General features: G+C 41.6%; 1 protein-coding gene across 1 annotated transcript; it reads right to left on the bottom strand.

Moving 5' to 3' along the window:
- Positions 1-6,704: 6,704 nt before the first annotated feature.
- Positions 6,705-14,965, bottom strand: ufm1 (ubiquitin-fold modifier 1). The gene is made up of 6 exons (XM_070983778.1): positions 14,908-14,965; positions 14,748-14,804; positions 12,527-12,584; positions 10,664-10,703; positions 9,221-9,253; positions 6,705-7,193 (listed from the first exon to the last, which is right to left on the bottom strand). Coding segments are annotated over exons 1-6 (264 nt in total). The 5' UTR covers positions 14,910-14,965; the 3' UTR covers positions 6,705-7,119.
- Positions 14,966-17,731: the final 2,766 nt, after the last annotated feature.

The raw sequence follows: 17,731 nt of genomic DNA, 5'->3' as shown, positions 1-17,731 counted from the left end.
CTAAATTCAGAGAGGATTTTCACTCCGACTTTTGACATCGCGGGCATCTATCCGCTCTCTGTGCTTTGTCTACATTGCAGAGATAAATCCCACGCATGCACTGTGTGAAAGCGGCGCTGTTAAAGGCAGGTGTAAAAGAAAATACGGAGTCTTGGTGCCAAATTAAATTTCACAGCTTAACTCAGAGTCAGAACAAAGAGTGCAGCTGGTTTGAAGGTTAACAACCTTCTGTATGACACCTTTTCCCTTTCCCCTGCTCTGTTCTTTGGCTCTTCCAATGAGCTGCTCGTCGTCCACTAACACCTGCTACACACACACGCACACACACTTAATATCAGTGCACCAGTGAGATCTCTGGCACTGAAGGAAGATAGCTCACGGCGGTAACTTCTGTGCTTTTATCTTATCAGCGGTCACATTAGAGCTCACTGTGTGACTAATGGACTCACCTGCGTAGAGGTTGTACCACTTGGGGTATACATGCACCTGGATGGACTCGTCAGGGAGTGAAAGATGAGGAGGGGCTTCTGAAGAAAGGTCAGAAAGAATCAATAAGATGAGATGTGTACATTGTACTGCTTAAAGGGAGCTGTAAAAATGTGTTTTAATTTGATGGTGACAGCTCACCCCGTCCAGATCTCATCAGTCTATAAAACAAGACACAAGATGGCAAGCCCTACCTAACCCACACAAACAAAAGCTCTCCTAATGCTATCCTGCGTACCTCCTACCACTAACCTCAGACACTCACTGGCAGAAAGGTGAGTCCCCCACAGAGGGACTGACCTGAGCAGGGACGATGATGACTTTAAAGGGATCTTCCAGACATTCAGTGCTGCACTTCCATAAAGTTGGGGGGCTGCCAAGAGACAGGTTAAAACACATAATGGAGAAAAGTGACGCAGCAGAGATATCCTGACTTTATAGCCTCTTGTATGGGTCATGCCTCAAAAATGCTAAATAATGCAGCTGGATAATGTCTGTCATTAGATCCTCCCTGTCTCGTAACGACCCATTTCTTTTTGTCATTCTGTCATACTCTGCTAAAAATGTTTGTGTTGTTAAAGCTCTCAGGCTCAAGATGAGGACACCATCAGGTTGCTTTCTCAGACTTCAGAGATCTCCCTCCAGAACCACAAAAAGACATTTTACAACTGTTTTCAAAGGTTGAATAATAGCCTCCACTTCGTAAGTAAACTAAACTTCATGTGTAAAATAGCAGCTTCAACAGTTTAGGTTTAAGTTTGGAGAATAATTTCGAACATTTGCTAATTTTTTAATAGGCCTACCTGTACTTTGGGAACGACACCTTGGCTCCCACTGGAGGAACATATATTCAGTCCTCAGATGTGTTCCCACCACCTGATTTTGATGTTAATGCCAGTCCTAAAATAGATATAGTAAGCTGTAGGTTATAGAAGAAACATTTAAATTCACGTGACTCTTGGGACACTAAAACTGTGCCAGCTCAAGGCTTCATAATGATGCTGAAAAGAAGAAAGTCATCTGACATTACTATTATCATAATTATTATTATTTGTAGCAGGGTTAGTAGTAAAGTAATGATTTTAATAAAGCATTTGATATTTACCATACTGTAACATGATTAATCCTAAACATACAAGCAGCTGCAGCTGGTAGCTCTCTGAGGCTGTACACAGGGACAGCCTAAATTTAGCATTCATCTTAGTTTAGTGTGCCAGCATGCTAATATTTACTGATTGGGACGTTATTTTTGCAGGTACCAGATCTTTTGGAAATCCATCCAATATTTTTTGAGACACTTCAATATAACGTCGAATGTCAGCCTGCTGGTTGCATTGCATGGAAAGTCAGAAAATCACCGATCTCATTAGGAGTCTTTGTTGGAGCCATGATATCTGTACCAAATTTCATGGCCATCAATACAATTATTGTTCACTAAAAAACAAAAATGTCAAACTCATGGAAAAGTCAGAGGACCACCAAAGTCAGTAGGATTCATTGTCTGGGGACTGTGAAAGTCAAATCCCTCCAATTGCTGTTGAGATATGTCAGCAAAAACAGCACAACAAGGCAGTGATAGAAAGCAGGAGTGAAGCTCTAAGTATATCCCTGCAGTCTGCTTGCACAGACACAGCGTGCTATCACTGAGGGAAAAAAATGAGCTGCTGTTGGAAAGTATACTGGCTAAGACTTTGCTCTTTCTGTTTTGACCAAGCTGCATGGATACAGTGCAAACAAGCTAAACTCAGCCTGTGGCTGTTGTGTCCTTAAAATACACTCTCTGAGCGGTTTATTAATACTCCCACAAGCCCTTTAAACACAGCACTGACAGTTGGTGCAGAGAGAGAAAAGATACAAAGAGAGAGGGGATTATAAAAGATTAGCTCTAGGAGTGCCTCAACAGATTTAGGAGACCACTTAACTCAAAGGAGAAAAACTGTTTAGTGAGGCGACTTTCAGATACTTTTAAAACTTGTACAGTTTCTCATACAGATGCTGTAAAATCACAGCACATTCTTGTCATTTGACGTACCCTCCAGCACATCTAATGAATTAGCCCATCACTTGAGTGCAATCTCAGCCATTCACCATATGATTCATCTTTAATATGAAGAATACAGTCACCTTACAACCTTATTATACGACACATCAATGCTGGTTATTGCTACATAAGTTCATAGGTTCAGTCACATAGACTTACAATACACGACTGGAACAGCAGGCTGCAAGTGTGTGATCGTTTGATAGCGTGTGTTATGAATATGGAAAGGTTTTTGCTTTTAAATCCAGGTTTACCAAGAGGTGCGTCAGGTGTTTGTAGCCAAGGTTTCATCACAGAGAGAAGAAACACTGAGAAGAGGCTCTCCAGATGCATAAAGTATTCATGCACTCCAGATAAACAGCAGAGGTGGTGAGAAGCAAAAAGTATCTTCTATAAACTCATCAAATAGTATTTTGATGGGTGGCTTTATGGGTATGAAGTAAATGGGTGATTTTGTCTTTCAATGGCATGTGTGTAGAACTTTTTTTTTTTTTTGAGACAATGTGTTTTGCAGGTTTATTATTCTAAAAAGTCACATCAGTCACACCTTCATTTGCATTGGAAAAGAGTCACTTAAATACTTAAATATCACAGCAGAAACTATGATTTGTAGCAAAATCTAAATGATTAAGCTTCTTTAATTTCAAAAGACTCAGAAAATGAGAAACAGTGTCCGGCATTTGTATAAAAACACGTTCTGAGAATAATGAAACATGGGTTTGGTGTATGTTATTATATGAAAGAGCAACCCTGAAGCCTGAAGGATGTCAGTCGATCAGATCTACGATAAAGAAGAATCTTCCTGTTGGCAGAGATGCGTGGAGCATTTGCCCCTCAGTGCTGAATTGGAGAAAATTGCAGCATGTCTAAATGTGCTGTGCACCTAAATATCTGCACTCCATCAACATTAATTAAATACCATTCAATTCTGCAGAGGAAGAGATACAAGAACACGAATCAGAGCAGTCCATCAATGAATGCGCTCCTCCGTGGGGTTTTCCTCCAGCTGCCATTCTAATTTCAAAACAGAAGGGGGCAGAATTAGGTCATTCATATAATTAAATAATCTTAACACTGAGTCTCGTATGGATTATGTGCATTTATCAGTTTCCCTGAGGCGTGATAAAACCTGGCTGTGTGCATGTGGTGACTGAGGTTCCAATTCATTTAGACACATCTGCGCACGCACACACACACACACACACACACACACACACACACACACACACACCTGTGCATATAAACATGTGCTGCACGTGTTTGAGTGACAGATGTGAGAATGAAGTGAAAATGAGCGGGATGGGCTGTCAGAGGGGGGCTGTTTCCATTCCCCGGTTCCCCATTCCTTCATCTGGCTCACTGACCTGTGGAGCTGGTCTTATCGAGGCTGCTTCTGTGAAGGACCACCAGATCTCATTTTAGATTGCCCGCCTTTAATGGCAGGCCAAAGAGTGCGCTCAACATGTCATTTATAAAGCAGTGGGGGCACAAAAGAAGACGGAGGAGTCCATGGGAAAACCCATTTCATAGCAAGGGGCACTTGATTCCCCTATCTTTTCCTCACACACACACACACACACACACACACACACACACACACACACACACACACACACACACACACACACACACACACACACACACACACACACACACACACAGTCGTGTTTCCATCACTTTTGGAGACATTACATGGACTTGCATTCATTTCCATAACCACTTCTTACCAAACCCCCTAACCTTAACCCAAGTCTTCACCCTAAAATGTATTGGTTTACATTATGGGGACTTGCATTTTGTCCACATAAGGGAGGTGAATCCCCACAATATGACTGTGTAAACAGATTTATGCCCCTACAACTTAACACATGCATGTACGTGCACACAGCTTAATGCACAGCTGCTGTGATCACGCTGTCATTCTTGTGTCAGCATCCTCTTTCTCTGGATGTTTGACAGCTTCAAAATGAGAGACCAAAGACACTGCTGGAAACCATTCTTGAACTCAGATCATGAGCTGTCCATTGGTGTATTGATCACAAGGGTAAATCACAATGGAGCGAATAGTAATTGCTCAAATCAATTAATTTTAATACAGCCACAAACCGAGCAAGTGTCTGAACAGCTGGCCTCGTGGGTTACTCTGTTGCATGTTGTAGCAGGGGACACATCCTTCCACCCACACTGCAGCACTTTGATTATATAGACAAGAAGACAGAAGGGTGGAGAGCAGTGGAGGACAGACCTGCCCACGCTCAGTTAAATGCTGACCATCTACTAAAACATCTTTCTTCCCCAACATATGTTGACTGGACCCACACATACACACACTTTCAGTCTGCATCGTCTCGTCTCAACTGGAGGGCTCGCACTGTTGATGCAGGGACTCTAAACCAGACCATAATGTGACATCTGCCTGCAGGATCTGTGCCACAGCAAAGCCAACAGACCGCCTGGGAGCCGTGATGAACTTGCTGGAGCCTGGACTGGTGCTGCTGCCGACACAGTGCTGGATCAGAGGAAATTCTCCTCTTGCGCGAGTCGCGGTCAGGACTTGATCCTGCAACTGTGCAGCTCGATCACCCTCACCTCAGCTCAGCTCAGCTCAGCTCAGCTCAGGTCTGAAAGCTCAACCTGAAATGTGATTATGAAGCATCTTTCTACCTCGTTGCTCATTAAAATTAAACTGCAGCACTCGCTTTGTTTGAGTTGGAATCTTTAATTTCACGCCTAAAAGAATGCCAAACCAGAGGATGTGATGAAATGAGGTGATTTCCCACTTTTTAATGAATCCACGTTATCTTTTTTTGTGTACTTAGTCAGCATGTAAAATGTCAAATATTTATGACGGCCTGAAGAAAAACATAGACTGCTTGATTTTTTTTTGAAAAAAGGAGGATTTTTAAGATTTCTCAGATTAAGAAAGGCCAATTAAACCAGGTACACATAGTGCTTGTAAATGCATATTATTTTGCAAATAGCCGCAGCAATTAAGCACTTTTTAGGCAAACGCTGCGACATTACCACTGCACTCTGTGATCCTTTCCCATTTTAGAAGTAAATTTCTGGTGAATTTGCCCCACAGTGACTTTGATTAAAATAAATGAGAAAATCCATTTGTGATGGCACTCCCACTCCCCCCCCGCCCTCCATCCGAGTCTGCATCCTAATGGATGGTGAGACCCAATGGTGTGCTTTCTCTTGTGCATTACAGCATGCACACTCCATTATTCTCTCTAGCCTATTTTTCTTTCCCAAAGTATGCATTTTTGTTTTCCAAGGGTGGAGAACGAGAAGCGATTCGGAAACAAATGATTCAGACCTTCTCCGATGATAATGATTAATGTGGAGGTGATTATGAACTGCTTTCCCTCATTAATCAGTCACAGAAACAATAAAGCACATTTAAGAAGAAACGACTGCTCTACCTATTACTCATTATTTCATTTTGCTTTGGATGAGAATAAGCCGGAGACTTAATGTGAAGCCATTTTTTCTGTCCACAGATTTTTCAAATTGCCAGCCGATCCTGCCAAAAGAAAAGACTCAGAACAAAAGACTGCAATCAATCATTTATTTCCCAGTGCTTTTGGGTACCTCAGTGATAGCTGTTGTAACACATTCTGGGGCCTCTGCATGATGATCAAAGCTTTCTGGATGTCTCGTTTTCTCAACACCTGCTCCTCTGCTGCATGGCAAAAAGTTTTTATCACTCAATGCAATCTTTTCATATGTTTTGGGTGAAGATGGGGGCATGATGCAGTACATGGCTTGAAATACAGAGAAGGCATTCGGCTGAGTATGGTGTTAAAACGTAACCTGACAGAGGGCAGCAAAGATCCACGTCCCTACACATTTTGACAGATGAACTATTGTATTTTCTGACATTAGCATAAATATTCTTCTATTTTTATAGTTGGAGGGAGCTGGTCCACGACTCAAGTTCAGTACACATCCACGATGCACGTTTATTTATCTTGTGCTTGAGAAACACTCTGAAATAAAGAAAAGTATCTCTAATATGAACAGACAATTTACCTGCCTATCAACAGCCACTTAATAAAACAGCAATGGTCCTTTAAAAGCTTATTGAACATATATTTTTAAAAAGGCTCACTTCTCATACTATAATATTCACAATGCTAATAAAGACAAAAGTAAACATGGCGAAATGGGCTTGTGTTGTTGTTAGTCATACTGACAGTTTATTGTCATTTACAAAGATACAAAAGCTATAACTGTTGACTCAGTTGTTTGTTAAACTTCGCTGAAATCTCTCCCATGATGCAGCTGCTGTGTCTGTGTAGATTAATTACTGTGAACCTCTGGGTACTCTTGGTGTCACTCGTTTCGTTTGATGCGACTACGCTTAGAGATGGAAACAAAAAACACTTGACTGCGAATGAAGAAGCAGGGAGCATGCAAGTGTGTAGCATGTCATCACCAAGTTTAAATATATATATTCTCATGTGAGTCACTGTCAGTTGTGGGCCAGAAAATAAATATGACACACGCCGAGGTGTTTCCTGGGTCTCAAGTGTTGTATGCTTCAGCCGGGTGAGTCATTACGCCGTCGACGTGGAAAAGCAGCATCAGTCTCCTTGTCCTCCCACTCTGTCTCTGGGAATGATGCGAAGCTCTGAGCCGTGTTTTAGAAACACATTCCCTGCAACACAGGACAGAGAGCCACTGAAGAATAAAAGATACAGTTCCTGCTTGGAAATCGTGGTTTGTCCAAAATAGCGAGGAGAAATACTGAAAGCTATTTACTTAATATAAAGATAAAAGGAAAACTAACTAAAATCTATAGTTTTGCGGTGCGAGAGGTGCCTAATTTTCTGCCTTTCGTCCCTCTGCAGGAGCCTCTGACTCTAAAATCAGGTGGATTTTAGCGAGCCCACACATAGCGAGGTCATTTGAATAATTTACAGCACTGCATTATGGAAGCACAGATAACGATTCGCTTCATTAATTCGTTAATTCAACCAGCAATCACGCTGAGATCATACATGTTTAACTCATTCCCAGAACTATCGGTGTAAGTGCACTGCTGATATGCCACAGGAAGAGTGTGACAGAGATGCGTGAAGAGACAGACGTTGTGAAATGACGCTGGATCAATATCCACCGTGTACTCAATGCTGCAAACACGAGGTAGAGCTGCTGCAGTGGGTGAAAAAAGGCAGTCTGACAGAGGTGTCTGAACCAAGGCTATTCCTGGCAGCACACAGCATGAATGTTTCGCAGTTGTGAATGCCCACCGCCATCTCTTTTCTCAGCACAAAACACCCAATCTTGCCTTTGGTCAAAGCAGGCGTCGCCTTACCCCGCTCTATGCAGAAAACCCAGTCATCCGTTACCCGTCTTTGATGAGGATGACGACTTACATAAGGAGAAGTGGGCTACACATTAAGTATGAACCTGAGGGAAACACCAAGGAGGCTGACACAGAGAAAAAGTGATTCACCAGGGCTTGGCAATAATGTGGGAATGGAAAGTCAAGCGAATTCTAACTAAACAGCTCGGTGCATTTATTTTGCCGCCAGTCAGAGGTCACTTTTTAACTGAATTTAACATTTAATTCCTGCCTTTCAGGGCACTGCATCTACATTCAAGACTCAGCAAACATCATTTCCATTTCCAACAAGTGCGAGGCCCCTTCCAACACAGAGATGTCACTCCAGTTAGGATTATTTCAGTAACTTAAGCCTCAGTCTGAGCAATCCTCCAACACACCACCACGAACCAGCCGCTTCATTTCACTCTAATTCCGCTCTGAAAACTTGTTTTTGGCACTGATGCAGTGACCTGAATTTGAGTTTGAGTGAAATAAAGGTCAGCGCGATAGCATCAGCAAACTCTTGTTTGTTATCCAATAAACATATATTCGCTGAACTTAGTTTCACTCCATATTTTTGCCCTGCTCAGCCACAGCCCCTCCCTGCAGCGGCTTTACGCCCCCCGAGGGGTCTGCCCGGCAGTCTGTGAACCTCTGGCATAGAGAGAGAAAACATGAGAGGCTGGGTGATGGGGATTTAGCAGACATGTCAAATGCCTTTTGGTGGTTTTGAGTCAGTGCCTATTACTGATGTGCAATATCTTTCCAAGCTGGCGAGGTTAATTTGAACTGTTTTTGAATGTATTTATCACACATTTATCTCCTTTACAATCTCAACCAACAGTCCCTGCTTCACATCACAACACCAATTTAACTTTACTGTTCAAACGTGACTTAAATAATGCTGATCATATTAGCTGGAACTGCGTGATCCCAGATCAGTTTGTCACACCACCTGAAGTGAGGCTTTCCATTTTTTAGCAGAACCACCCACAAAAAGTCTCCGCTTCTAGGGTGCTTTGTCGAGTTAATCTTTTTGACTATGAACACAATGCCACCAGCGTTACCGCAGTGCATTAATGAAACATGATTTAGTCAAGTTCTGTATTAAAGCCTTAGGTTATGGATGCTTTGATGAACGCTCATTGACGAGTGGCAAAGTGCTTTAAAGAAAGCCCCGAGGTTGATTACGCTTTCATGCACCTTAAAGCATTTGAATGGAAGGAAAAACAACATGTTACGCCACCTGGAGAGGCTTTGTAGAGGTATAAAAACAACTAATTTTTTTTGTGTGTGTGTGTGTAAAAAGAAGCTTTTCACAGATTATATAAGGCATTGGCTGCAAAACAACTCACCTGCTGTCTGCGCAGGGTTGATTCCTATTCCGTCTGCGAGGCGAGCATGAAAGAAGAACAGCACATTTTTAACAGCAAAGATTGTCATGCAAATGAGTAGCACAGGAAAAAGATCATTTACATCACCAGTTAGGCAATAATGATGTTGCACTAGGCAACAAAAATGAGAGTGTGCCTCAGCAGCAGGCAATTCCAGCTGAAACAACAACAGATCAGCGCTGATAAAACTAAAGCTCGTATTTGACATGGCTGTCATATCTGCACCGTTTTAGCACAAATCTCCTATCAGGGTTATTTGGCAACGTTGATGTGTCTGATGCTTTCGCGCAGCACCATAAAAATGTCATCTCTTTATGCCTAAGTGGCAGTATGTGAGAAAACGCATTAGGCGTACTGTTTGTGAACGTCTCTTTCTCAATTTCCTATCACTGTCAGTGCAGAGCAGAGGTAAACAAAAACATTAGCAGTTTTGATGTGCCGCACGGTTTAATTACTGGGAAACAATGAATGAACTGACAACTTTCCCACTAAACCACAGAGACAATCTCCTGTAATTTGTTCTGGTGATTGCTGGTTACAATTCAGCTGAATATGTTTTTTTACATTGGACTTTATTTTAGACATGCATCACTTTTCTGACAGGCCGCTGCTTTGAGTTCAAACCGCTTGAGTTTAGTTTGAGTTCAGCCTTAAAACTTCATGCTGCAAGTGAAATAATCAAGTCAAATAATCACCTTCCTGCTGAATTATGAAGTAATAATACTCATTGGAGGCTATAATTAGCTATAATTTTCATCAATTGCAGTGTGTCTTAGTGGAGTTTGAAGGCTGACATAAGTGGCATCGGTGTTCTTGCGCTCCATGCAGGTCCAGATCAATAAAGGCTATAGATTACTTCATGACTCTTAAGCAGAATTAGCAGCAGAAACAGAGCACTGCTTGTACGCTGTGTGCTGTTTCCTCACTTGCAACCGCAGGAACTGCATGCAAAATAAATCATGGAATTTGCCATGTTCTCCACATGGTGCTGGTTTAATGTTAAAAAAATACCTCCCATCTCCTCTTTGAGATTGGTACAAACATGCCAAAGGAACGCGGCAGTGTTTTGAAGTGACAGTGAAAAGGTTTTCTGTTAGAGCTTTCACTGATGGTTACGGTGGGTCATTATTCAAGCTGACAGTATTTCATTCGTCGGCGTCATTTTGTAAGAGCTCCCTCAAATCTTCACAGCTCGTTGTTGAGGTTTTGAAACTCGTTTCAGTTTCCGAGCATCTCTGTCAAAACACACGGTTTCTCAAAGACTGAGGCTCTCTCTGAAGTACGACAGTTCTTAATGGCTGTCAAGCTGGTAAACATGTCAGTTTCTCCTCATAGTTTGCAAAAGAGACAAAAAAAATAAAAAAGGCAAAATCATTTGCGGAAAGATTTTTCTCACAAACTTACCATTTGTGATTATTGCGCTGGTTGCTGATGGCACTTTGAACTGTCAAAGAAAATGAAGCAGAGAGAAATGATCACACTCAAATCCCCATTAGTGAAACTGAAAACAGAAGCTGCCATTTGACACTTCGGCAAATATTTTCGGTTAAATAATCAGGGACATGTTGCAACCCAGTTCCACATGGCCCGAAGGCACAGTGTGAATAAATCATCAAGAAAGAAATCATCATCCGCTGAGTCAGCGCACCGAGACTCGCTGGCTTTGCTAGGTGACGTCTTCAACACCGGAGCTGCAGTTACGACGTATTCAGAAACAAACGGTGCGAAACAGGCGAGAAGAAAACGCTGTGCGGTGTGTTTTAGTTCAGGCGTTTTGTCTGCCAACCTTCACGCTTCACAGACACACACACGGGCTTGTGTTTTCACTCAATTTCAGACACTCACACATACATAGAACAGAGCCTGAGGGAAAGATAGCCACGCTTGAATTTCTGGAAGCAAATCACTCGCGTGGTCACAATACGTGTCCTACTTCAGGGTTCGACTGAAGGGGATGTGGGTTTGCTGAGATTTGCAGTGAAAGGGTGGAGGATGGAGGGTGGAGGGAGCAGTCTGTCACCAGGGAGATAAGGTTAGCTGCTCACCAAACTACTGCCAGGTAGCACCAGGCTCTCTGCGGCTCCTTGTGAAATGCAGTTCGGATCAGGAGAGAATGATCTTTGTTGCATGCAGCATGAAACTGGTGGAGAAAATGTGATTTCTCTCCGTCCAGCACATCCGCCGCCGTTCTACCGATCGCTGAAAGCAAGGCGTCAAATACAGCCCTGCTAATTACAGGTATGAATTTGGCACGGGCTAATCACACTTTAACTCTGCACACCACTTTGGCGCTTGAGTCTTTGACAAACTAATACAATTCCCAGACTGATTCTGAGTAAAAACAATAATTAATAAATGCTAAACGTTATCCATCTCAGCGGGCGATGTCTGCTGGCTTAATGGAGCAGCCAATACCATGTAAAGTCAGATGTGATCTATCAGTGCGGTGCCTGTAATAGAAGCAATTAACACCCCATCTACACATTGTAAAAGCAGCACATCAGCACCTCAGAGGCAGTAGCTCTGTCACTATACGTTCAGCCACAGCGCAGAGTACATTAGACTTTAGGCTACAGGCATTGGGTCGTGGTTATGTGCGTAAAAATATGGATAAACTTTTTTGATAATGATCTCTTAAAATAGCTCTTGAGAGAATTGTGACTGTGTGGAAGTATGCATACATGCGCCTGTAAGTAAAATGTATAATATATTAACATCTTTTAGTTTATCTGTGTACATATGGTTCCAGCAGGGGGACTGCTCTCCTGAGAGGTTGCACCAGCACCTATGTCTTTTTTTTCTTTTCTGGTATTTACGTATCATTCCTGCCTCTTCTTACAAAGATGTAATTTTTGAAGCAACAAAAGTCTTATCGTCGAAGTATGTCAGCGTTGAAGGTGGGGTGAGTCCGAAAGACTTCTGATATTCACTGAATATCTCCTCAGAGTCCGCGAGCTGTCCGATCTGTGTGCGCGCTGAAATAAAAATCTGTTTTTTGTACACAGTCCTGGCTCTGTAAATGGGAAACAAACAAAGGGGCTTGGATCAAGTCGCAATCAGCGATGGGTGGCATTTATGCTCGTGTGCAGGACAAGGGGAAGGGGAGATGGGGGGAGAAGGAGGAACGCTAAATCTGGCACGCTAACGTGCAATCACTTTGTGAAGGAGGAGAAAAGGCAACAGCAACATGGACTATGGTTATATTTTCTAAATCTCACTCCTCGTTGTAACCACTTATTTCTAGCATAGCACAAACAGTAAGCTCACCTCCTCAGCTGCAAACTTCAAAACCGCTGTGAACGGCGTGCTCTCTGGGACGCTTAGTCTGTAACAAACAATGCATGAGACAGGATTTTAAAAACACACCATAAAATCCAGCCTTTACTTTATTCCCCACATCTAGTTATCTACTTTTTTAAGCAGGAAGCCACACGATCGAGGATCATCTTCTCGACCAAAGCTTTGATGGACAAGCACCTGTGCTGCTTTAGTGTTGTAGAGCAGGTTCCTTACAACTTAACAGCTCCTGAAGTGCAATTCTGTAGCTGATGATTCATTCTGACTTCCATGAAGAAGAGAACAAAAGGAACATTTCCTTACGGGGCTCAATTGAGTGTAACATTACTTCTGTTGCCTGCCTGCCATTTCTAAGACCATTTATGGCATAAATAGTTATACACTTCCAGTTGGATGCTTTTCCAATGAATACAGCAGTGCAAGTTTCAGTGGAAGACACCCGCCCCAACCAACAGACATATTTTGCTGAGATAAAAATAAATAGATAAATAAATTGCATAGTTGGAGATGTAATTACCAAGTAAGGTAATGCAGAAGGAGATGAGGTGGTGCAGGACAAAATCAATCAACACAGTCAGCACAGCATCGAGCAGCAGAGTGAAGAGGCTTCAGCATTATGAGTGAGAGTGAAGGCTCGTCCCGCTATGACAGTGAGTGGTCACTTGTTTGAATGTGTGATCATAAAAAAAAAACTGAAAAGACTGATGCTGTGCTCAAGTTCTGCCCTCTGCCAGAATTAAAGCAGTGCCTCATTTACTACAATAATAATCTCTATATTCATGTTCAGAAATTAACAGCCGCAGCGAGACCTTGTCTGACCTCATTAGAGCGCTGACTTCCTGTCAACACTTCAGGCTCGGAAAGTCTGCGTACCCACAATATTTAGCAGAAATCTGTTTGCACTTGTCTCACATCAAAAGTCAACATGAAGCTCTGTTGGGAAATTTGAACATGCATTACGCAGCCTAAAAACATGGCTGTGAAAAAGACACTCAGAAGTTCAGCTGACATTTTGGAGTTTGATAATCATCACTCGTCAATATAATGTGGCTCATTCTAGCAGTGGCATCCACAGATTAAGATTACAAGAACTTCTCTATTTTTATTATTATTATTATTATTAATAATAATAATAATAATAATTCTTTATTTAACCAGGTAAATCCCACTAAGATCACAAAGTCTCTCTTTCAAGGAGGCCCTGGTCAAGATAACAGCATGACAGTAATAACCCAATAAGCAAGCTGCCAGTTTACACTTAAACTGCCAGATGATTTGAGGAAGTTTGTTGTGACAGTCTCTTCCTGGGATCACATACACAGTGCTGTATCTAGTATATTGCAAAATGTTGTGAATCAGTTACTTGACACTAAACGTTTTCACACCCACCTACTGACTTTTCTGTGCTCAACTTAAATCTGAGTTTTGTTTGTTTGCAGCAAAACCATACCTGACACAAATTATACATAAATTAACAAGTATTTTCATGTCTTACAACGTGGCTGTCTTTGAGTGTGAAAAAACACAGCAGACAGGGATTATACTGTGCACACAGTGGCACACCTAGAAATCACAGGCCCCACTAATCGTATTGCTGTCTGTGTTTTACCACCAGTCTTATAGCACCAATGAGCATCACAGCTATAACTTGCTGCTTTCACTGTAGTCTGTAACTTGACAATTAGCCTTGCCTGTGGATATGCTGTCCTGGCTGTCATCTCTGTTATGATCAGAGGACATCTACCTACAGAGATGCTAATTTGTATATTTGTATTAGTCATTTTTAAGGCTGTGGTTTTGTCACAACACAATGACAAAGAGACTGATCAGATGGTAGGCTGTTAGGTCAATTTAATGCATAATAGAAGACACAAAATGCTGCAGTGGTAGCCAAATTGTATAAACTGTATAAAACGGAAGTTAACTGTCAACTCTGTACTGTTAGCTGCTGTAGCTAACGGTTTGCTCTTTGTCAGAATATGAATCACAGCTTTACACTAACAGATGTTCTCTCTGACCAGATCTTATGTGGCTTGCGTTAAACACATCAGCACAGGTTCCCACAACAATATCAAATACCGAAATCTGCGTTAACGATAGGATAAGATTTTTAAATGAATGCCTAAATTAAAGTAAAATGTGGTTGAATGTACTGTTAAAGCTGTGACTGCTGAGTTGTCTGTGTACTCACACTTTGTATGGCAGCCGGGGGTCCGACGTCAGGGTGATTTTAAACGTTACTTTAGACCTAACGGACAGGACAAAATTAGCTCTATTAGTGCCTTGGTGCTGGCTAATTAATATTGACTATACCCAGGTACAGATTATACAAAACAAGGGCTGAAACTCACATTTTACGAGCGAGGCAACTCCGTTCGCAATCTGTTTATGCACACCCGGAAGTCCAAAGGACCCCAACGTACACGTCATCCATCGAGTTGGATTTCTGATACATGTCTCTGTGTGTTTGCTGTTTTCACCGGTTTTAAGTATTTTTTCAGGATGTAGCTTTTATTGTGCTAAAATAAGTGTATCAAAAATTAAAGATTTTAAGTATAATTTGTGCTATTATTTGTCAGGCATTCGTACCAAACGGCTAACGCTTGCCGTAAATGACAACAAAAAGGCGCATGTGACATTCACATGAGCGCAAGTTGTAATGTAGAAGGATAACTCAGATAGGTAAATTTAAAGTAACCTTTTTAGTGTTTCCTCGTGGAAACGTTGCTTTTATTCTGTCCACAGTGTGTATTCGCACAATGGAGGAGAGCTCGCTTCAGCAGGAGTTTTCCCTCTGCCATTGCAGCATTGAACAAACTGCCTCACTGACAGTTGTGTGCTGGGGTGTATGAATGTATTTATGGAGACTCTGTTGTCTTTATCTGTATGTGGCTGTGTTTATATCCGTGTGTTTGACTTTGACTCTGTGTTGAACTTACTGTGAAAACAAATGATCCTCTGGGTAGAAAATAAAAAATCTACAAACTGCACGTACTGTCAGAATATTATTGACTGCAGTGTTAAAATCTGCAGACAGATTTGAAATTTGCCAGACAAGCAATGTGAATGTGTCATGCATGCTTCATTTTTGAAAAACTTTAAAGTTTAGTTTATTCATGTGCTGTGGTGTAGACTGCACGACTTTTCTACTTAAAACTTTTTTCCACATTAGCCTTTTTAATTAAATAGTAATAAACGTCACATGTTTTTTCACAGTCTTGGATACTGCTTGTCCTCCAGCCCTGGTTTTCTAAATATCATATAATAATATACAGTTGTTTGTGTATGCATTGCTGTCTGGCAGCCAGATATCAGTCGTGTATGCTGGATCCTGCAGGCAGCATGAATGCACCACCACCAATTCAATCTGTGCGTCACCTACACAATATTAATATAACTTAGATAAATAGTCACAGAAGCAATCAGAGTGTTTATGTTACCCTGCTGTTGTGCATGGATTGCAGCAAATTAACACCAGAAAGCGGTTCTCTATGATTAGCTCATAAAGAAATCAGTGCAGCAGAATGTAAAATTGTATTGCAGCTGAAAAACTTGTCATGTTTATGTTTACGAACAGCATGTGCAATAATGCAAACATGAATTAAGACACTGCAAAAACTCAGCTCTCAAAAAGAAGGAAAAAAGGCAGTTATAATGGGAGAAATATAATCTGGATACAAAGAAATTCTGACTTCGACAAAACAGATTTGTACTTGTCAGTGTTGATCTTATTAACAGGAGGGAAAAGAAACTTTAAACAAATGCTGTCACATAAAACTGCCTGTTAAGAAAATATATCTTGGCAGACAAAAAAGGTATATATGCGTTGATTTATATTCATCTTAAATACACTTTGCATTTTGCAGTGTGAACCTGATTAATACTGAGCTGAAAGCAGTGAGTGTGTCAAGTGATGTAATTATGGCTGGACTGTCTGGCCACAGTGGCAGCATTTCAGTATTTTGCCAATAGTGTCATTTTCAGAAGCACCATTTCAGTGTGTGAAAATCCTGAATTTCAAGATCAGCCACGTCAAGCTGTTCGCTGCTCTCATCAATCCAAACAGAAAGCGTGAACCAAGCCTCAGACTTGCTCAATTTTCTTCTGGCTTTGAATGATATCACGTCTGAGTAGGCGATGATGGATGGGCATGAACTTTAGTCCAGGAGTGAGTGTACATACTCCAGGAGTAGCACAGACTGTAAAGGAATTTAAGAAACACATATTTGACAGATTTCATTTATTGTTGGACTATTTGTTTTAAGGAGAGGATGAGGAGAATCCCGTCCCAACTTAAAGATCAGGGCGGGCACAACTAAATTAATGGGACCACCAGGAACATCTCAGTGGTTCTGTCTTGTGTGTCTGAGAACTGGCCCCAGCACCGACTGGGAGGAGGTCAAAAATCATCGGAGAGCCAGAGAAAGATCAAAGAAGCCACTGTGACTGAAGTTTTCCACACACAGATGAGGTGATGACACCTGAGCCAGCACCATTCACTGAACAACACTGTGAGATACAGGGGAAACCTCTATTTTGTTGCAATATTGCTGTACGTATTTATATATATAAAAAAAATAAAAAAATAAAAAAAGACAAGTAACACATGCATATCTAAATGTATATTACAAGTCAGTGTTTCCAAGATACTGCCTGTGTGAGCTCAACTGTTGGTGCTGTACCTTCAACAGAGAGCAAGAGAGAGAGAGAGAGAGAGAGAGAGAGAGAGAGAGAGAGAGAGAGAGAGAGAGAGAGAGAGAGAGAGAGAGAGAGAGTGATGCAGTGTAGGCAGTGAAACGACAACCAGCAAAGAGAATGGGAGCAGACTTATTATGATGACTCAGTGTTACAGTGCAGACACTCAGGCACATACCTCTGGGATTTCAGTGGTGGGTCTTCCCCAGAAAGAAGTAAAAATGCAGAGGAAGATGTGGTAAGCCTGGAAACAGAACAAAGGATGACAGCTATGATGGTGGCATACAAAAAAGGAGTCTGGAAGTCTGTGGCATGCAAGCAGACAAGGAAACATATATTACAAATCTTGTTTGCGAGCAAACTACGTCCATGGGGAACGTAATAGGTGAAGACATTGAAAATATCAAAAGCAAACAAGATCCCTTGAACATTTTTTGTTAAATTGGTATGATAATAGTGACTTAATTCAGCATGTTCAGG

This window comes from Chaetodon trifascialis, chromosome 16, assembly GCF_039877785.1.
Source record: "Chaetodon trifascialis isolate fChaTrf1 chromosome 16, fChaTrf1.hap1, whole genome shotgun sequence".
Taxonomy (NCBI): Eukaryota; Metazoa; Chordata; class Actinopteri; order Chaetodontiformes; family Chaetodontidae; genus Chaetodon; species Chaetodon trifascialis.
Note: the sequence above shows the minus strand (reverse complement) of the source record. Positions and strands in the feature narration are given on the sequence as shown.